The sequence below is a fragment of the Mytilus galloprovincialis genome, chromosome 10 (genome assembly GCF_965363235.1).
Source record: "Mytilus galloprovincialis chromosome 10, xbMytGall1.hap1.1, whole genome shotgun sequence".
NCBI lineage: Eukaryota > Metazoa > Mollusca > Bivalvia > Mytilida > Mytilidae > Mytilus > Mytilus galloprovincialis.
In genome coordinates, this window is record NC_134847.1 from 64,265,101 (window position 1) to 64,286,964 (window position 21,864).

Here is a 21,864-nt window from a genome sequence, read left to right on the forward strand (position 1 = left end):
ATTTCTTTTGTATTTTTGGTTTAAGAATAAAAAAGGTGAAATGAGAAAGCAACCCCAAAAACTAACCAAAACACATCTAGAGATTGCAACCTTTATGTTTATAATTGAAGTTTTAATAAAAGAATTTGGTATTCACTTTAACAAGAAATAGGATTACCATGAATGATTGAATCAAACATTTTAGAAATCAACTGAATAATCATAAATCTTATCTTTATGGCCACAGACCACAATTAAAAGTTCTTTATAACGTTTTGTGTCATTAAAAAAAATGCACTGAATCTTTTTGTCAAATTTTTTGTGTGTAAAGTACAGTTCTAGTCCAAAAATATATCCAACATTCAGAAAGAATGCTCTGCTGTATTTTACAAATTTGGCCAAGACACATACATACCCCTATGGACAAGTCAAGAGATGTTCCGAAAACTGTAAATATCAACTTTTTGCACCTGGCCTAATCACTCTTTCCATATCAAAATCAGTTAGAATAAAACATCCAAACGTTTAATTCAGCTCTCTTCTCTCATTTCCACCACAGAAAAACTAAGAAATGTATGAGAAAGGGAAAGAAAAAAAATAAAGAAAAAATACAATATAATTAAGGGAACTATATTCTTGGACAACGAAAAGCGGGTTCATTAATTGTGGTCTTGGGCCTTAGAGGATGACAAATTGAGTTATTTCCCTTACTATATATTGCCAGTGATATGATCAAGTAGTAATAAAAAAATGTTTTTTTATTTACAGAGCAAGAAGTGGAAAAATAAGAGTTTTGTCTTTCAAAGTAGGATTAATATTATTGTGTAATGGTCATTTAGATGAGAAATATAAATGTAAGTATACTTAATGTCTATGTTAAACATATAGTATCAAAATCAGCAATGCTTCTCTTTATTTCTGATATGCTGTTTTATATAAGATAAACTGAAATGTATGAAGAGATAATGTCTTTTTCTAACAGAATACTTACTCCCTTTGAGTAAGAAATATGGTAGACGTGATAAAGAAATATGATTTTGTATTTGATGAGAACGTTTTCCACATTTGTCTGTAGCAAAGCAAAATAAACATGAAATTCTATGTAGAAGGTCATTCAAAGGCATAAAAAGTTGAAAGTTGTATGTATTGTACCAAGAAAAAGTTGTGAAAGACAATAAACAACATCCTTGATACATGTTATTTTGTATTATAAAAAGGGTCTCGCATAATAAAGTTACTGGTACCACCAGTTCTTATTATTTTTTCATTAAAAAGTCTGTCTCTTTAAGTTTTTAGGTAACATCAAAAACAATCTTTGACCTGAACTTAACCAAATTATAAACATGGCTTCTATTTGTAGTCAAACATAATATTCCTATAATGAATTTATCGATACTATTATATACCTTTCAATACGTTTATTTAACCATGATGTATTTTGTGGTTTCAGTTTTGTTTCGATTAATAGCCAACACTAATGGTTATACAGACCAAAGAAAGTTAGGTTTATTATTACATGATTGTTTACAAATACCTCGGCAGCTGGGCGAAGTCGCTTCCTTTGGTGGCAGTAATATTGAACCCAGTGTTCGAAGTTGCTTTGAAAAGGTAAGAATACATTTCCTTTATGATACAATTGACCTGAAAAGATGTAAGCCATTTATCAAACATTTAAAATAAGTTTCTGTATAATTTAACTACTTGTGTTTGAATAGACTAGATGATCTTGTCATAACAGTATTTAAAGAGTTAATATACTGGCCAACAGTGGCCACTCATAAAAAATTATAATTTCTCTGAGAAAATCAGATGTTTAAAATCATAATTTATATAAGAATAAGGAGATGTAATATGATTGCCAATCAGAAAACTATCTGCAAGAGATGCAAGCAACTTTAGGTCTCCAAAAAGTTTTCATCAATGAACAAAATCCATACCGTATAGTAGCCTATAAAAGACCATGACATTTAAAAATGTCAAACAAGAATATTTATTGCTGGATTTATGCTAAATCAAAAAATCAAAATCAAAAATGGCAGACAGCATCTAATGTGAACCACTGAAGTTGAGAGCTTCTATTTATCTTTTAAAGGATAAACTGAAATACATGACAGTCACAAGATACTAATAGAATTGCAAAGAATGTTTACATAAGCTCTGATATCAATCATGTTATGTTCTTAAAAGTGGTTTAGAAATATAATTAATTGGACTTAAATGAACTGATTACTTTTGGTTCACTTTGATCAGGTTTTATACATGTATGGTTAAATAGAAGTTATTTAATTTTCAGGCAAATGGTCGGCCAGAAATCCAGGTTTCCCATTTTCTTGACTGGTTACGATTAGAACCTCAGTCATTAGTTTGGGTACCAGTATTACATAGATTAGCAGCTGCAGAAACTGCCAAACACCAGGCTAAATGTAATATATGTAAAGAATTCCCTATTGTTGGCTTTCGGTAAGTAATTGATATGTAATATTTGTTAAAATGCAACAATTTATATCAAAAAAGCAAAGTTAGTTGTAAAATATTTGAATTAAATATTGGTAATTCTAAATATTCTTCAAAAGAATTTTAACTTATGTTTTAGTTGTTTGAGAAGTGAGTCATGTAATCATATTGACTAACGATTATATTTTTGTATTTCCAGATATCGCTGTTTACGGTGCTTTAATTTTGATATTTGCCAAAATTGTTTTTTCTCTGGAAGGAAATCCAAAAATCATAAACTCACTCATCCTATGCAAGAATACTGTACCGCTGTAAGTATATTATTCTGTTCATAAAATCACCCCAAAAAATTTACAAAATAGTGTCAGACAATAAGAAAGAGATCTTCATTGAAGTAAAAGAACATGAGTTATAAACAGTATCTTATAAATCATGGTCTATTGATATCAAAAATATTTTTTTTAATAATTTTAACTTTATTTTAATAATTTAAACCAATTTTATTCACTATTCAAATCTAACATTATCTTTTACTGGAACAATTAACATATTACTGGCATATAGACATTGAACTTGTTTTGATTTGGAAAGTTAACAAAATAAGCCCTGTTGTGCTTTTGTTTTACAATATTTGTCCATGGATATAATAAGTAAAGGGTCAAAAGACTAAAATATACCAAAAGTAATCCTTCATTCACAAATTACCATTCGCAAGGGAGATAATCTGTGTGTGATGAAATAAGAAAATAGACAAAGTTGCTACAAAAGAATATTAATGTTTGTTGGCTTTAAAGCTTATAACAATTTTGGTTTGTTTTTTCTTCACCTTTAACTGTATTTCTTTTATTTATCATTGCAGACAACCTCAGGAGAAGATGTACGAGATTTTACAAAAGTTCTCAAAAATAAATTTAAAACAAAAAGACATTTTAAGAAACATCCAAGGCTTGGTTTCCTTCCTGTTCAAACTGTTTTAGAAGGAGATGCCTTAGAAAGGTAAGAAAAATACACAGCGAAATGTACATTCTATGTTTTTGTGTTGTTTTGTTTCCTGTTTTGCCAGTTTAGAAATTTTGTGTTTGTGTAATGTTTAGTATGTTTTTTTCATAAGTCATTTTCTTTACCAAATATTTTTTTAAATCAAATATTATTGAACTAACTCATACATTATTTTTATTCAGAATTATATTGATAAAATGATAATCTTGTATGATCAATTGCATGTAGAAAGAAAAAATTTTTATGATTCAATATCAATCAAACTGTTTTTCTTTTATGAAGTACAAAACCATCCGAGACAACATCAACTTCAGTGCAATGGTAATTTTTTCAACTTTCCAAATTTTTTATAAATCCATTTAAAAATATAATCAAAAGCTTGTACAATAAACAGCATCCAGGCATGTAGCTTTTCCCAAATATCACCTAAGTAGATAAACCAAACATAATAAAATGTAAAGGAAAGATTTAAGGCTTATATTGGTTGTTTCATAATTGTTTTTTACACACATTTTCTATTATATAGTGGCAAATTGGGAATTATTGCTTTTAGTTAGGAGTAAAGTGTAATAGCTTATTTTGACTTGAAGAACTTTTATCTCATGCCTTATAGGAGAGGGAAATTTTAATACGCTTTTCTCTTTTTTATTTAGAATGCTTTCTTGTGATGTAACATTAAATAGGCCAGAAATGTAGGCTTTAATATTATTTAAGGTATTGAAAGGGGAAAGAGATGTGAAGATATCAAATCATCAGCAAGACATATATATTTTCATAACACGATTATTTCAGATTACTTATTTACTTCCTTAATCCTTAACATAAAATCTATTTTTCATTTCCCAAGTACAATCTACCTTATTTTATAGGCACTACTTGCTCACATAGAATTGCACGAATTTTACTTTTAGTTATGGAAATCGTGTGAAAATCTTTTATGAATATGGATATGATATCACTGACAATTTCTCATTGATCTTGTGTGTATTTTGTTGGGTTATAAACACATTCAAAGCATAAAACTATTTGAAATGCCATAATCCTATGTTTAGATATCTGCTCAATTCCAAATTGATTTTTCTATAATATTTACTCTAAGATACAACATGCACACAATGTGTAAAATGCGTCCATTTCCGCTAAAGATTTGTTTAAAGTGGGAAAATTCCTATGAGTCAACTATTAAACAATTAATTGCCAAAAATAGATATTATGCAATCATTTCATTGTCATATATGACAAGAGCAATTATTTTACTAGGTGAAGTAGTGCAGTTTAAATAAGGCACTCAGGTCTACTTCAACCTAGGATTCAAAAGTCATTAGGTATAGCACTTTGCCTATCAACCTTATCTAACAAATAAACCAGTGATATATTTGTCATACTTTTTGAAAGTACTAATTTCTTCCAGCAACTGTTGTAGAGATCCTTCTGACAGTAACAATCCTCTATACCCAGTGGCCATGTGGTCTAAGTAGTTACTACTGTAATCGCAGCGGGTCAATACTGAGGTTGTGAGTTCGAACCCCGCTCGTGTGGGTGTACTCAACTCCAATCTTAATTGACTAGGATTTTCTATTGAAGGTCGTTGGTTTTCTCCGGATACTCCAGCTTCCTCCGTCAATAAAATATGGCCACCACAAAATATCCCAAAAGCGGTGCTTATAAGTGGCGTTAAAAGTTAAAACACCAAAAATCAATCAATCAATCATCCTCCGATTGGTCAAAAATTGTCTTAAGATGTTAAAAAATTACAAATTGACCTGTCAGGGAAACAATATATGTTACCAATTAAAGGTGATTACTACTTCATTAAAAGAGTATGATAGCAATCAAAACATTGTTCTTTTATTATTCATAGCAGGCTTTTTTTGGTGATTAATGGTGCAGGTTCTCATTAATCGTAATTTTTACCTGGAAAACCCAAGTAATTACGAGATTTGAAGAAGATTTGTCCTAATTATAGTTACCTGTACTAAAATAATCAGGGACTACATCAGTTATATTGACTTTCACTATTCTCTGACAGGATTGATTAGATAGCTGTATTAATTCATTTCCCTAATTGAACAGATTTGCACGAAATCAAACAATGATTTATATTCTCTGCTGATGTGGTATTGATTGGGTTTTTCATAATATGGAAATTGAAAACAAAACTTTTGTTCTCTAAGAATTTAAAAGGAAACTTCATGTATTACATAATGATGACGAAAACAATTATTGATTGTTTGTTGCTTAACGTCCGATTGCAAATACTTCATGCATGTTCAGGATGATTTATTATGTATGCTAAAAACACCTTTTTTTAACTTTGGGCCATTATAAGTAATTTTCAGTTTGAAATTTGCTAATTAATAGAACTCTTTTATTATCATTCATAGAAAGGATATTATGATGTCCTCATATTGTGATGTAAGGTCATTATGACATTATATATATTACTAAGAATCCAAGGTTCATTTTACAGTTCAATTTTGGCGATAGTTCCTGTTGTGAAAGGGATAGAGAAACTAAGTAGTCTTTGAATATTTGGCTTTTTATTTTATTTATTTGAGCATCATTAATGAGTCTTTTGTAAACCAAATGTGTGTATGGCTGACAAATTATAAGCCTGGTGTCTAAGATGAGTTTTATTCAGATAGATTTTTTACATCAATAAGTTGGGAAATTAAGTATTTTTCAAACAATTGAATTAGCATGAAGGACAAAGTCTCCTTAGACTGCACATTATTTGATAGACTGGGTTCTTGTATATCCTTCTCTTTTAAATATTCAGCTTCGAGCAATCCTGATGAAGGTAAATTCTTAAGAGCGCTTCCAACTCAAGAAATTTATAATAAGTTGGTTTCATTTCTTTATGTAGATTTCATAAAAAAGACTTAAAATATATTATTGACTTGGAAAATGCCATTTACTTTTTCAAGGAACTATAATATTAAAGATCAATTTATGTTAAAGCTAGCTTTCCTCACCTTTCCTTATAATTATCTAAAGGAAACTCAATGTTATTAAAACTTTACTTTTTTCTGTTGGCATATTGATCACTGACCTCAAATTGTCCTTAAGCTATTGGATAACAAGCACTTGTTTTGACACTTTTTGATTATTTGATTATGCAGTAAGCATAAATAGATTGTACAATAGAATTATTGTTGTTACTACATTGTAAAGCAATGGAGAGCCATGGATAAAGTCATCAGTTTAATGAGAGAAAATCAATGGCTAGGTACTCTGAGGTGGAAACTCTGCGTTCCTGCAGAAGAATTCTAATCTACAGGTTGTAGAAAGGTTGCTAGTCAATTATTGATCAACATTCTTTTACAACATTTAATCTGTTGGCTTCTATCAAGTTTTACTCTTGGATTGAGTGTTGATTAAAGGTGGATTGGATTAAAGAGATGGGATTAGTTACACAAAATTACAGGTAATTTTATGACTGAAAACAAGGGGTGGAATCTTTGCTGCTGTATCCCTGTTATATGATATGTTCATTTCTGTTGTCATAATTTGTTTAAAGCAATTCATACTTGTTGTGAGGCATAATCTGAAATATGCTTTTACAGTACTTTTGTTTATGGAATCAATCAACTTTCATTATTTCAAGCCAAAAGATTTGGTATTTGTCACCTTAATTAGTAGTTTAAGAGAACACAAAAAAGATTTTCAGGTTTTATAGAAGAGTAAGTTGATGAAATCTCTTTATTGGAAAAAATTACTAGATTTAAAAATTGAATAGTATGTTGATTTTATTAAAATTTGAAGACTATTAAAAATAGATCTGATAAATTTTACTATCAGGCAATTTTAGGGCCAAATTCAGATCTTTCTTGAAAATATTTCTAAATGGGAATCCAAGCAAGTTTTATAAAACAATTCCTGTTCTCAATTACGATCAACAACAAGTTTGATTTCACAATTTCCAAAGATTTTTCCATCAAGCAGCAATAATGACAGTTCATTAGTAGACAAACATGTTAGTTTATGTGATAGTCCTTGAGCAAGCACTGACACATAAGCTTGTCTTAGTCCACTGGGTTATAACATCTACAGTGATTTCTTTCCTAGATCTATAACTTAATCCGATACAGGGGGTAATATGGTTATCATCAATAAACATGCTGTATTTATAAGTTCTAACTGGAATTGTATAATCGGTAATTGTACATTTAACACTCTGCTGCCAGACAAAAGTGAATCATCCAGCCACAATATGAGATCACCGTCTAAAACTCAAAACATATTCATTCCATTTGAAATATCAGTCTTTTTTTCTACATTTACTAACTGATCTATCTTGTCATATAATCAATGGATATGCATTTTCAAAGTCAATATTACGAAGATATTCAAACTATATTCAAGTACCGTTAGTTGACATTTAAAGTATCAGGAAATTTATTTAAAAAAGCAGGTCTTAGGACCATTACCGGTAGCTACCAATTTTGGTATTATGTAAAAAGCTAAGGAAATCGTAGTCTTGACTCACTTGGCTAATATATTCAGGATTATATAACATTAGCTATGGATTGTATTTTAAGTTGCTATTACTGTACACCGTTTTGGTAATTTACATTTAATCATTTTATTAAACTTCATTTTAGATAAGTTTAATTTTATTATCTATTGAATATTTGTAAGTCAGCATCTATCTAAGACTTGATGACCAAAACTTCTATTTACCTACATTTTTTCTGCAGTTTTGTGCTGTCATGAAATCTTATATTGATGCTAACTAATATTAAGTACTTTTTTTAAGATTGAATGTATTTAAGTTAAATGAATTAGCATGGCTTGTGTTGAATATTCAAATTACATTAATTGTATCCTTTTGTACAAATATTTTCTCATATTTCTTATGAAAGAGCTTTTTACAAAGTCTACATTGGTGAGGTCCATTTCTGTTATCATAATAGACCATTGATATTTGTTATATTTGGAGGTCCATTTCTGTTATCATAATAGACCATTGATATTTGTTATATTTGGAGGTCCATTTCTGTTATCATAATAGACCATTGATATTTGTTATATTTGGAGGTCCATTTCTGTTATCATAATAGACCATTGATATTTGTTATATTTGCATTAGCATCAATACACTTGTTTAACAAGCAGAATATAAGTTCTTATCCCAGGCTTAGTATATATCTAGGAATTTGATTGGTTAACGCACGTCGTTACAAAACCCATAGCCCCTGGGTGTTGCTAACCCATATCCCCGGACGTTGCTAACCATTTACCCCGGGAACTTCACGCAAGTTTTCCTTAGTTCCATGATTGCTCCTTGTGAAAAATTGAATTCTGTAGATTATCCATGATGTTTGTAATTAAATATGTAATTCATTAACGATTTTTTCCTATTATGACGATCATTTACACTCATTTCATTAAATGCATCACTTGACTGCCACATTTTCAATGAATGGGACTATAGACCTAGCTATGCAAATGACCCATGTTGACGTCACACCATCTATGACGTAACTCTTACAACATTGAGCGCCAAATTTGACTCAATCCTGTAACTCTGTCTCCGTAATAAAAACGTCTTCTATTTGACTACCTGTAGGGTTCTACCAAAGGTAGTACCCTACACCCCATAAAAAATATGTAAAATTTCCAAATTTCAATAAAACTTTTTTAAATTATGAAAAAAACGTTGTTTTCACGGTACACTTTGTACCCGAATTTCCATAAAACTCAGCCGATTCGGACTAAGACCGTAGATAACTTATAATGTCTTCTTAGTCCTTGAGAAATTTATTCTTTCTAGCTCACCTGGCCCAAAGGGCCAAGTGAGCTTTTCTCATCACTTGACGTCCGGTGTTGTCCTTCGTTGTCCGTCGTCGTTAACTGTTACAAAACTCTTCTCCTCTGAAACTACTGGGCCAAATTTGACCAAACTTGGCCACAATCATCATTGGGGTATCTAGTTTAAAGATTGTGTCTGGTGACCCGCCAAACCAACCAAGATGGCCACCATGGCTAAAAATAGAACATAGGGGTAAAATATATATTTTGGCTTATAAATCTGAAACCAAAGCATTTAGAACAAATCTGACAAGGGGTAAAATTGTTTACCAAGTGAAGATCTATCTGCCCTGAAATTTTCAAGTGAATCGGCCAATGGGTTGTTGGGTTACTGCCCCATAATTGGTAATTTTAAGGATTTTTTTCTGTTTTCGGTTATTATCTTGAAAATTATTATAGATAGAGATAAACTGTAAACAGCAATAATGTTCAGCAAAGTAAGATCTACAAATAAGTAACATAACCAAAATGGTCAGTTGACCCCTTTAGGAGTTATTGCCCTTTATAGTCATTTTTTACCAATTTTTCGTAAATTTTGTAATCTTTTACAAAAATCTTCTCCTGAAACTAATAGACTAAATTTAACCAAACTTAGCCACAATCATTATTAGGGTATATAGTTTAAAAAATGTGTGGGGTGACCCAGCCAACCAACCAAGATGGCCGCCATGGCTAAAAATTGAACATGGGGGTAAAATGTAGATTTTGGCTTAAAACTCTGAAATCAAAGCATTTAAAGCAAATCTTGCAAGGGGTTAACTTGTTTATCAAGTAAATATCTATCTGCCCTGAAATTTTCAGATAAATTGGACAACGGGTTGTAGGGTTGCTGCCCCCCAATAGGTAATTTTTAAGGAAATTTGCTGTTTTTGGTTATTATCCTGAATACTATTATAGATAGAGATAAACCGTCAACAGCTAAATGTTCAGCAAATTAAAATCTAAAAATAAGTCAACAAGACCAAAATGGTCAGTTGACCCCTTAAGGAGTTATTGCCCTTTATAGTCAATTTTTAACAATTTTCATTAATTTGGTAACTTTTTTTAAGTTTTTACAAAACGTTTTCCTCTGTAACTAAAGGGCCAAGTTCATTACAGATAGAGAAAATTGTTAGTAGCAAGAATGATCAGTAAAGTATGATCTACAAACACATCACCATCACCAAAACACAATTTTGTCATGAATCCATCTGTTTCCTTTGTTTGATATGTACATAGACCAAGGTGAGCAGCACAGGCTCTTAAGAGCCTCTAGTTTAGATATATTTCTGGTACGCTACATGTAGTAATGTTTAGGTGGGGGCCTCAGTGGCCAAGTGGTCTAAATAGTTCTACTACTGTTATCACTAGCTACTCAACACTGAGGTTGTGAGTTGGAACCTTGTTCGTGCAGGTGTACTCAACTCCAATCCTAATTGACTATCTTAAGTCTGTGGTTGTCTCCAGGCACTCAGGAAATAGCCCTTAAGTGGCGTTAAAACACCAACAACAATCAAGGGAATGCTTAGGACGTGAATATTCCATTCAAAAAGATTCCAGACTCCATACTAAACTCTGTGTAATTTGAAGTAGATATACGTCAATCCCTAGTTGTTTTCTGGCTAAAATAGTCTCTTTGTTACCTATTATGACAGTCAGCTGCGCTTCAGAAAACAATGCTTGTTATGCAGCTTAGAGTTAATAGAATTTATTGATTTAACCACAATGATTTACATTTTGTTTTGTCTCTATTCATTACATTGTCGGGTTACTCTTATCAAATATAACAGGATATTATTGTCTGGCAAACATGCTACTGTACAATTAAATCTAAGCTAGGTAGATACTTCATTTTCTAATCTTTGAACTTTAGAATTAGTAGGGGAGTAATGAAACTCCTCATCTTATATCAGACTTATGGGTGATATTAATATGTACTGTTCTGTACAAGATATTTTTATTAAGTTTTCTATTTTCTTTCAGCCCATCACCATCACCCCAACATAGTATTTCATCACAAGATATGCATTCCCGCTTAGAACTTTATGCAAGTCGGTAAGTATAGCATAAGAAGAATTGTACCTATAATATAAAAAAAGAAGATGTGGTATAATTGCCAATGAGACAACTCTCCACAAGAGACCAAAATGACACAGAAATTAACAAATGGAGGTATGTTTGTAGGTTTTTTCTATCAGAATGAATTTATTCCCTCTTTTTCAAATGTTTGCAATTCTAAAGATAACTCCTGCTTTGTTAGTTTATAATTCTTGTAGGTTTGATCACCTTTAATTTATAATCTTTTAAGTGCCTATGAATTTAAAACCAAAACAATTTTATTTTTAAATGTAAAATAACTGAAGTCTGATTGATTGAAGAATTTCCTTGTAGAAAGTGCAATGAAAAAAAGGATTGAATTGTAAATACAGAAATGGGAATATAATTCCATTAGATATCAACTATAAATCACAATAAAACCAGAAAAGTTATTTTTTATCTGTGTAACCAGATCACTATAGAGCTAAAAACCATTAATTATTGATAATAATGACCATATGTTACCAATAGTTCTGTATAACTAAACAATACATCATTAGGAGGTTGTTATACATCCATTATGTAACATATATAGGTAGTATATTTTTCATTCTGTACTCTATATTTTTCAGATTAGCTGAAGTAGAACAAAGGCAAGCATCAACTACACCTGAGTCGTAAGTTTTATCTCTATATTTACTCACACAATGTTTTGAAAATATTTATAAATATTGAGGCAGTTTCAACCACAATTTAGCTATTTCAATATAAATGAAAGCTAAAAGTTCTAGTAAAAACAAAAATAATAATGTTCTGGGATACCAAAGATCTTTCCTATTGATTATACACATTGTTGAGACAGCAACCTATGAACACTGTTAAAGTAGTAAAAGATAAACAATAAACATATACACTTAGTAGTAATTGTTGATCTTGTCTTTGAAGATTGTCTCTTTACTGTCAAGACAAAATGCTATGTCTTCCTTTAATGTCTATTTCTGCTAATGTTATATGATTGGTTATATCACTGGTATGTTAAATTTTCCCTCAATCTCAGAAGACTATCCTTGTTTCTTTAAATCTAGAATTTGGTTCAAATGTTAATTTGAGAAAAAATATTGATTAGTACTAAAAACATTGTAATCAAAGGTGATATTTTTCTTGTGAGATAAGCATCTTAATTGTTAACATTAGTACTTGTTTAGTTATAACATTACCATTCTAGACATGATTGTGTAGAGTGTCAGTTCTTGTACAATCAATATTCAGTTTGGGTAAATTGTTAATTTAATTGTTGAAATAACCTATTAGAATTCAATGGATATTGCATGCTGCTTTCAAATTTAAACCAGATACAATTCTAATGCATTAAATCAGACGAAATAATAGTAAATATTTTCAAATCAGACACATTCCAAATAGAAGTGAATATTCTCAATGTGCAAATAATATTTTTCTTTTGATACAATTAAATTTTCATTTCTTTTTAAGACAAATAGGAAAACCATTGTTATATAAAAGAGATTGTCTATTGTAGACTTATATACTGAAGTCTAGGAAATGATTAATTATTCCAAAAACTATTTTTACTTGTCACATCTCTGAAAACAAAAATGAGGGGCTAGAACTATTGCATTTGATTTATTTCTTTTTGATGTAGTTAATATTGAATTGCTTGAAGGCTCAGAATACCACCAAAATCAATCACTATTTTATCTTGCAAAATTCAATTTTCATTTAGGTTGTGATGGCCCTTTTATTTAATTTATATTTATGAATTTTCTATTTCAGAGAAGATGAACATCAACTTATAGCACAGTATTGTCAAAGTTTAAATGGTGATTTATCAAGTCATGCTGTAAGTATTACCTCCCCTTAATCAAGAAATATTACCACTTGATAAATAGTCTTGTAATTATTATTTTGAAGTAAGCTTAGTTCCTAGATTCTATTGATTGCAGAAAAATTCCCCTGTAAAAAGGAAAACAGCTTATTGCAGAAGATACAGATTTTCCCCCTGAATTTAGAAACATAATCCTAATCTATTTCTATATAGTTTTCCTCTTTAGATCTATACATATATTATTTATTTTTATGACTTTTTTCTTACAGTTAAAAAGTCCCATGCAGATTATGATGGTTGTTGATTCTGATCAGAAATCTGAACTTGAAGCCATGATTAAAGATCTGGAAGATGAAAATCGGTCACTGCAAAAAGAATACGATAGATTAAAACAGGACAAGGAAAACCAAGTGAATGGACATTCTGGGTACAGTAGTGATAATGATGATACTGAATCATCAATCAACAGGGATGCAGAAATGATTGCAGAGGCTAAATTGTTACGGCAGCATAAAAGTCGTTTAGAATCAAGAATGAAAATTCTGGAGGACCATAATAAACAGCTAGAGGCACAGTTGTTACGGTTACGACAACTTTTAGAACAGGTAAAGGGGTCATTTTTCTTCTCTTTTTTTTTCCTTTTTAGCTCACATGGCGTGAATGTTCCTTACGAGGTGCTGACCAAGTGTTGTTACTTTGTAGCCGATCCTTCATCCAAGATGGCCGCCAGCAGGGATCTTAGTTTAACATAGGACCCTATGGGAAATGCATACAAATGACTTCTTTAAGAGAACCACTGAATGGAATGAAACCAAACATAGCATGAATGTTCCTTATGAGGTGCTGACCAAGTGTTGTTACTTTGTAGCCGATCAATCATCCAAGATTGCCGCCAGCAAGGGACTTAGTTTAACATAGGACCCTATGGGAAATACATCCAAATGTCTTCTTTAAGAGAACCACTGAATGGAATGAAACCAAACATGGTATGAATGTTCCTTATGAGGTGCTGACCAAGTGTTGTTACTTTGTGGCCGATCGAACATCCAAGATGGCCACCAGCAAGGGACTTAGTTTAACATAGGACCCTAAGGGAAATGCATTCAAAAGTCTTCTCCTAGAGAACCATTGAATGGAATGAAACCAAACATAGCATGAATGTTCCTTATGATATGCTGACCAAATGTTGTTACTTTGTAACCGATCCATCATCCAAGAAGGCTGCCAGCGGGGGACTAAGTTTAGCATAAGATCAAAAGGGAAATGCATACACAAGTCTTCTTCTAGAGAACTACTAAATGAAATGAAACCAAACATAGCATGAATGTTCCTTATGATATGCTGACCAAGTGGTTGAAACTTTGTACTCGATCCACTATCCAAGATGGCTGCCAGCGGGGGATTTAGTTTAACAAAGGGCTCCAGGAGAAATACTTACAAATGTCTTCTTTTAGAAAACCACAGAATGGCATGCAATATTAAACCAAATTTTATCTTTTTTTATATGATTTCAAAAACCAAAGTACAGTCAGGTGAGCAATACAGGCTCTTGAGAGCCTCTAGTTTCTTTTTTTGTTAAAATAACCAAAACATAAGGTAAAGTGTATATACATAACAAAATGTGGTATGAATGCCAATGAGACAATTCTTCCTCCAAATAACAATTTAAAAAGTAAACAATTGTTGGTCAAAGCACAGCCTTCAATACAGAGCCTTGGCTCACACCAAACAGCAAGCTATAAAGGACCCCAAATTGACTAATGTAAAACAATTCAAACAGAAAACCGAATGGTTTGATCTATATAAAAATAAACTACACTGGTGAACACCCATAAAATGACAACCACTGAACCACAGGCTCCTGACCTCGGACAGGTGCATAAAAGTGCATAGGGTTTAAACGTTTTAACAGGGGCCAACCTTCACTTCAACCTGAGACAGTATTGTAACATTACATTATAAAAAGACACAGTATAAAATATTAATTGAAATGGCTTAACCTCAATTATAAAGACATTGTTTTTATTTTCAACCTTAATGACATGTTATTTTTTTTTTGCAAATTGTTTTGCATTCACATGTGTATGGGAACTTTATTGTTTTACATTTTCATAAACTAGCACCTGAATCATAAGGCAAACATTTCAAAGTGACTTGACATTCATATTATCTGTTACAGCCTGCTGTTGAACAAAGTATGTCTGTGGGGTCATCAATGCCAACCACACCCTCATCACAGAGCTCCACCCAGGGGCAGACCAACTTTAGATTCTCTCCACAGTTAGAATCCACACCACAGATGAATGGTCATAGTTCAGGTAAGACTTTCAAATATTACATGTGTGTTATCTCCCTTGTTTGAAAGCCTTCTTTATTTGTATTGTCTCCCTTGTTTGAAAGTTCTGTATGTGTGTTGTCTCCCTTGTTTCATCTTTGTTAAATGTACCTGGGGTTGAAGTCATAAAAATTTGCTCAGTGCTCGGAGCACAAAAATCATGCTCGAAACATGAAATCCAACATTTTGATTAGTTGATTTTCGAGTACGAGTACAAAAAACTGACTCCAAAGTTTTATGACCGCAAGGCCTGAAATTAACAATTTTCAAGTCCTTTCTTGAATTTCAGAAGAATTATTTATTATTAATTTCTTTGAAACAGACAATATTTAAAGTCAGATTTTAAAAGATGCTCATGGCTAAATGTATTTAAAGGCAAATTCATATAAAGAACTATTAATATTTCAGATTACAGAGAAGATGCATCTGATCTCAGTGAAATTGTATCAAACAGCAGTTATAACACACCTAAAGGTATGGTAAGATAAATTCTTATGGTTTTACCCTCAGGAGGGATGCGTTATATTTCAAATTAAGATGCATATTAAACTGCTTTGGTGTACTGTACATGTTCATATTCTCTTTAAAACTAGCAAAGTTGGACTGTTTCTAAAATAATTCCATCCATTGTTGTCTTGAATACATGTAAAATAATTATATGGTTTTTAATGTGAGTATTATCACAAACATATCAGTTATGTCTATTATCTTTGAAATTTTGTTACCTGAAGTTGTTTTAATAGTATTGCAATTTTAACAAAATATAACGTGACTTTATGACTCATTATACAGCCACTTATAGGAATAAGATTGAGCTCAAATAAAAATTAAATATGTTTAATATATTATTAAGCAAAGATTGTCAAGAATAGAAAAAAATTTATTAAATAAGTGAGAAACAGTAAAACAAAAGATGTGGGTTAACAAAGGAATTATACTTATTTTTTATTTGCCAGAAATATTCAAAAGTAATCAGATCATGTCATTACTTGAAGTTATAGTTATTGTTACCCCTCTAAGCCATTACATAAAACATGTAAAATGCTATACTATTTTTTGACAATAGGAGGTCTGTGCAAAAAGAGTACCTAAGCAGTGTAAGCACACAACAACAATTTAACCTTTAATCTAGAGATCAATAGTCAGAATTTTAATTGAATATTTTATGAAATGGTACATAGTAGTTTTTTTAGTTCTTTCCTTTAAGCAATGATGTATAGATTTTAAGTTTTTTTTTCATCATGAAATGCTTATTTACAATTTTATAATGAATTTGTTTAACTTAACTTTTGCAGGTAAAAGCAACAATGTTGGTAGCTTATTCCAGTCAGCAGGTGAGATAGGTAAAGAATTGGAGACATTGGTGACAGTGATGACAGACGACAGTGCTGAAGATGATGTCAAACATTAAAAGTACATCTGACCACTCAAAGAGACAATCTTCCGAACCAAAGGACAGATCTTGATGACCATGCCATTTCCTGATCTAGGTCTTGGACAGTTCTATGATCCCACTAATGCTATTAAGATGACTTTTGTCAATCTAGGGTTACTGTTCCTGAACTGTGTCGCTATAAACAAATATCTTTCAAAAGCAGAAATTTTATGAACTTGAAATAAGATAATAATGCAAGCGTTTTTATTAGCAGAAGAAAAATTTGTTTGTTAGAACTTATAATTTATGTTATTGTTTATTTTACGTTGCCATAAGACAAGAGTTTGTTTTGAAAGTATAAAAAAAAGATATCTATAAGGTTAACATCTTTTACAGACAGCCCCTATTTTATCTAATATGAATTTTAAATTATCCCATATGACATGAAGTTTTATTGCCAACATGTCATAAAATTTACTCACTACCTCAATTTCAGTTAAAGACTCTTAAATTAGTTTTCCTAGTTTTGAAGTGCATTTAGTAATCAGTTTAGGTTTTAGCTTCAGTTATTAGAATAGAAGAATTGAAAAATTGATCATGAATATAATCAATAGAATAAAAACATCAATTAGATGTATGCAGAAAATATATAAAACAAATCACGTACACAAATTGGATCCAACATTGTTTTATTTCATCCACATTTTTTAAGCCAGTTATGACTGAAGTTGATAATTTGTTGACACATCATAAATTTTAGTCCTTTGGACATTATCAGTATAGTTCATATTTTGACTTTGGTTCCAAACAATTACCCAAGATTGACACTGCTTAATTCTGTAATGTCAAATTATCAGTTACAATCTATTATTTCATCAACATGTCATGAGAAACTGTCATTAAAATGTCTACATACAGTTGCTTATGGTAATGAAATGTCTTCACAAACAATTACATTGTTATTGTCTGTTCAATTCTTTATGTCAAGACTGTGTCTGCAAAAGCTTACATGTTACAAGCATAACTATTTTAACCTGACGACTGATACTACTGTGTTCTGAATAAACACTAGTTCTTATCTGTCAGTGGCTGAATTGTTATGTTTTAATGTGCGGAAGGAAAATTTTAATTTGTATTGTTAATTTTTTTTATTGATAATTATACAATCTGTCAAGAATTGTAAAAAAAAATATCAAAGTGTCCCTCATCAAATAACTCAATACTGCTCTAATGATATAAGATGAGTTCTAGGAGAAATGGAATGCTTAATAAAACCTTAAGTTATTATATATGTATCAACTTTATATCATTCCCAAATACCTTCATTTTAATCTCTTGACATCAGCAGTGAGGGTAAACTTATTGGCATTTTATTTATTCATTAACTTGTCTTTTCAAAACTGAAATGTTATATGTGAGAAACAATTTTCTTGCAAGTGGTCAATATTATGCTAATCTTAGCAAGACCTGTTTAAAAATATTGGGTAAAGAAACGTATGCTAGTGTTGAACTGGCATTAAACTGAGTTATTTTCATCTGAATAGAAACAATACTTATGTCAAAATGAGACATCTTATTAGATATCTACATGAAATTCAGTTGTGAGAAAATATGTTACTATATATGGTTTCAGTTGCAAAAAATCCAAACAACACATAATTAAAAGTACTGTGTTCAGCTATTTATTATTTCCATTTTAAGTTGACTACATTTGTTCATTATAACTTGTATATTTTGTTAATGGTGCTATGAGTCCAGATTTGTTGTTCATGTCATTATATTATTTGTTCATTCATCAGTTGAAATTATAACATTTGTCCATAATTATATATGTTCTTGAATAAGAAAACAATTTGTAAATTCATGAAATGGTTGTGCTTTTTTCATTTTAATTATTTATCCTTATTATACTTTGATTATTTTGTTAATTATATCTCTTTTTTCAATGTTTAAGTTTTGTTTTATCAAGGTTGTACACAGTTACAACTTTTTACTTTTTTTTCTTCAAATTAATCTCAAGCAACTGCTATCAATATTCATTATCTTTTTATAAATAGACCAGAGTTCTAGCTTAGGATTTTGAAAAAGAATTATAATTCTGCTGATATGGATATTTGATTGCATGGGAGAGAATTTTAAATTAATTTTAAAGAAAAGGCATTTCTCTGATCAATTGATGTGTTAAAAATGATAAGAATTTAGAAACCTTTGGAAAACAAGGTCTTACAATAACCACATATATTTCAGTGACCTACAGAAATCTGTTTGTTTAATACATGTACTGATACTCTGACATATTGTGAGCACATGTATAATTATTTACAACAGAGTTGTATGTTATTCATACTTCAAAATTAGTCAAGCTTTACAATACATAAAAATATAGATTTATACAATGCAAAGAAGCAAATAAATATATTTAAGAAATTATTTTGAGTTGTTGTTTTTTAATGTGATTATTTTGCGTTTTTCATTAGGGACAACCAAGGTGTTGGTTAAGGAAGTCTGACAATACTGTAGAGAAACAAAATAATATCTAAAGGTCACTTCTAGTATTTTGTGAAAGAAAAGGGTCCAGACTACCTACAAATTATAAATCAAATCTAGACAAACTGAATATATATGTTTCAGCCAACCAAACAACTAAATGGACAAAAAAAAAGCCAGGCAGGCGACTGGTGAATAACTAAACTCATTATAGATACCAGGATAGAAATTTTGTATTTGCGCCAGACGCGCTTTTCATCTAGAAAAGACTCATCAGTAACACTTGAATAAAAAAAAGTTAAAAAGGCCAAATAAAGTACAAAGTTGAATACCATTGAGGAACTACCAAAAATTCCAAAAATCTTTGTCAAATGCAGCTAAGGTATTTTATTCCTGAGGTAGAAAAGCCTTATGAAAAGATACCTGCCTTTCTTATTTATAAAGACACATAATTATTTGGTCATTTTTCATTATCTCTTCATTGGTTTAATAAACATTTGTTTTTTGTTTGTATTTCAAAATATGGGTGTTTTTACATTATTTTTTTTTGGTAAATTTCACTTCATTATGTCAAACTTTGTCTAGGCATCTTGCTCAGAATCTTTATCACTAGTACGATAAGGTGACAATTTATTTGCTAATCTAGGGGATGTAAATATCAACAGGAATCATATTTAACTTAAGACAGCATCAGCATTATTTCCTGTATTGTTTTGTTCCGTGGCCTTTGGTATTTAATAAGTCATGAGCTCCACAAGGCAGTGGGGTTATTTTATGTTAAGCCAGTAGAGACCCTCAGAGGAAAATACACTGAAAATTGGGGGGAAAAAAACTTGTACATAACAGTGATTTGTTTGAAGATATAGTTGGTCCCTTTCTTAAATATGATATTTGTATCTAAGTTGGTAGTTGTTTTTTTGTTGTGTGGATCAAATTCAGATTATATCTAAATCTTTCAATCTGTCATTTACTTTTTCTATACCCTGCCCTCCAGTAATTTTGTCTTTAACTTGTCGGAACATTTTTTTACCTTTACTTGTCTTAACCTTTTTTTTCTTGTGATCTTCAATTATCCAACCGTTTTTTTTTTAAATTTTTACACATTTGTAACAGAAAAAAAGTAAATTACAGAGTATGGAAATAAACCTGGTTTTATATCTAGATTTTATATCTAGCTAAACCTCTCACTTGTTTGGTATTCTCATAAAACCACATCACGCCTACTATTAATCTTAATCACTAAAAAAAGAAAAAGAAAAAAAAAGGCATTTGACAAATCATATCCTAAAAAACGAAAAACAAGAATACAAAAAAAAATACCATAGCACAATAACACAATGACGAGATGATAGAGTCGTTTCATAATTAGGGCCCCGCCGACGGCGGGTCGCCCTATAGTGATCAGTCTGTCCGTCCGTCCGTCCGTAACACTTTCGTGTCCGCTCCATATCTAGAGAACCGTTATGATTTCATACTTAATACTTAACATGATTATTAACCAACACCAGAGGGTGTGTCATGTTGTATGTACAACTTCCTAGGTCAAAGGTCAAGGTCAAAAACTTTGGTTTCAGTTGACAACCCCGTGTCCTGTGGTGAAGATCGTGTCCGCTCCATATCTAGATAACCATTATGATTTCAAAGTTTATACTTGACATCCATTTTAACAACCACCAGAGGGTGTGTCATGATGTATGTACAACTTCCTAGGTCAAAGGTCAAGGTCAAAAACTTTGGTTTCGAGTTGACAATCCTGTGTCCTGTGGTGAAGATCGTGTCCGCTCCATATCTAGATAATCGTTATGATTTCAAAGTATATACTTGTCATACATTTTAACCACCACCAGAGGGCGTGTCATGATGTATGTACAACTTCCTAGGTCAAAGGTCAACGTCAAAAAAACTTTGGTTTCAGTTGACAACCCTGTGTCCTGTGGTGAAGATTGTGTCCGCTCTATATCTTGAAAACCGTTATGATTTCAAATATTATACTTGACATCTATTTTAACCAACACCAGAGGGTGTGTCATGATATATGTACCACTTCCTAGGTCAAAGGTCTGTCTGTCTGTTGGTCTGTCCATCGCTAACAAATTTGATCCACATTATATTTTGAGAGGACAGCTGTTATTATTTCATACTTTATACCTGACAAACATTTTCAACTTAACATATATATTAACCAACACAAGAGAATGTGTCATAATGTATGCATCCTAGGTCTAAGATCAGTCTGTCGGTCTGTCCATCTGTTCGTTGTTCTTAACAAATTGTGTCCGCTCTACCTCTCGAGAACCATTAATATTTCATACTTTATACTTGGTGGGTCATAATATATTGAAGGCATAATTCTAAAAATATGTGACAAATATCAATTGGGCAGCACCTTTAAACATATTGTTCAAACATCAATCCATATATCCAGAAGTCACCTTAGAGTAGTAATCAATGAGTTCACATCATGCAGTCATATCACTATTATACTATGAAAGTAAGATGAGAATATTTATCAGTTTTAACTTAAAATCTTAGATCAAAATCACACATGAGACTATGTAATAA

The 21,864-nt window shown here is 31.1% G+C and overlaps 1 protein-coding gene across 7 annotated transcripts in view; it reads left to right on the forward strand.

Moving 5' to 3' along the window:
- Nucleotides 1–19,245, forward strand: part of LOC143048109 (dystrophin-like) — a 207,346-nt gene extending 188,101 nt beyond the window's left edge. For 4 of the 7 annotated variants that reach the window (XM_076221562.1, XM_076221561.1, XM_076221564.1 and 1 more), the window contains 13 exons: nt 748–833; nt 1,430–1,587; nt 2,273–2,439; nt 2,633–2,744; nt 3,293–3,429; nt 3,715–3,753; nt 11,209–11,280; nt 11,895–11,939; nt 13,054–13,120; nt 13,375–13,710; nt 15,285–15,423; nt 15,849–15,914; nt 16,736–19,245. In XM_076221562.1, coding sequence (XP_076077677.1) covers nt 748–833; nt 1,430–1,587; nt 2,273–2,439; nt 2,633–2,744; nt 3,293–3,429; nt 3,715–3,753; nt 11,209–11,280; nt 11,895–11,939; nt 13,054–13,120; nt 13,375–13,710; nt 15,285–15,423; nt 15,849–15,914; nt 16,736–16,851 — 1,540 coding nt within the window. In that variant the 3' untranslated portion in view covers nt 16,852–19,245. The remainder of the gene's footprint in view (nt 1–747; nt 834–1,429; nt 1,588–2,272; nt 2,440–2,632; nt 2,745–3,292; nt 3,430–3,714; nt 3,754–11,208; nt 11,281–11,894; nt 11,940–13,053; nt 13,121–13,374; nt 13,711–15,284; nt 15,424–15,848; nt 15,915–16,735) is intronic. The other 3 variants (XM_076221566.1, XM_076221563.1, XM_076221567.1) reach the window with 1 other exon arrangement.
- The last annotated feature ends 2,619 nt before the right edge of the window (nt 19,246–21,864 follow it).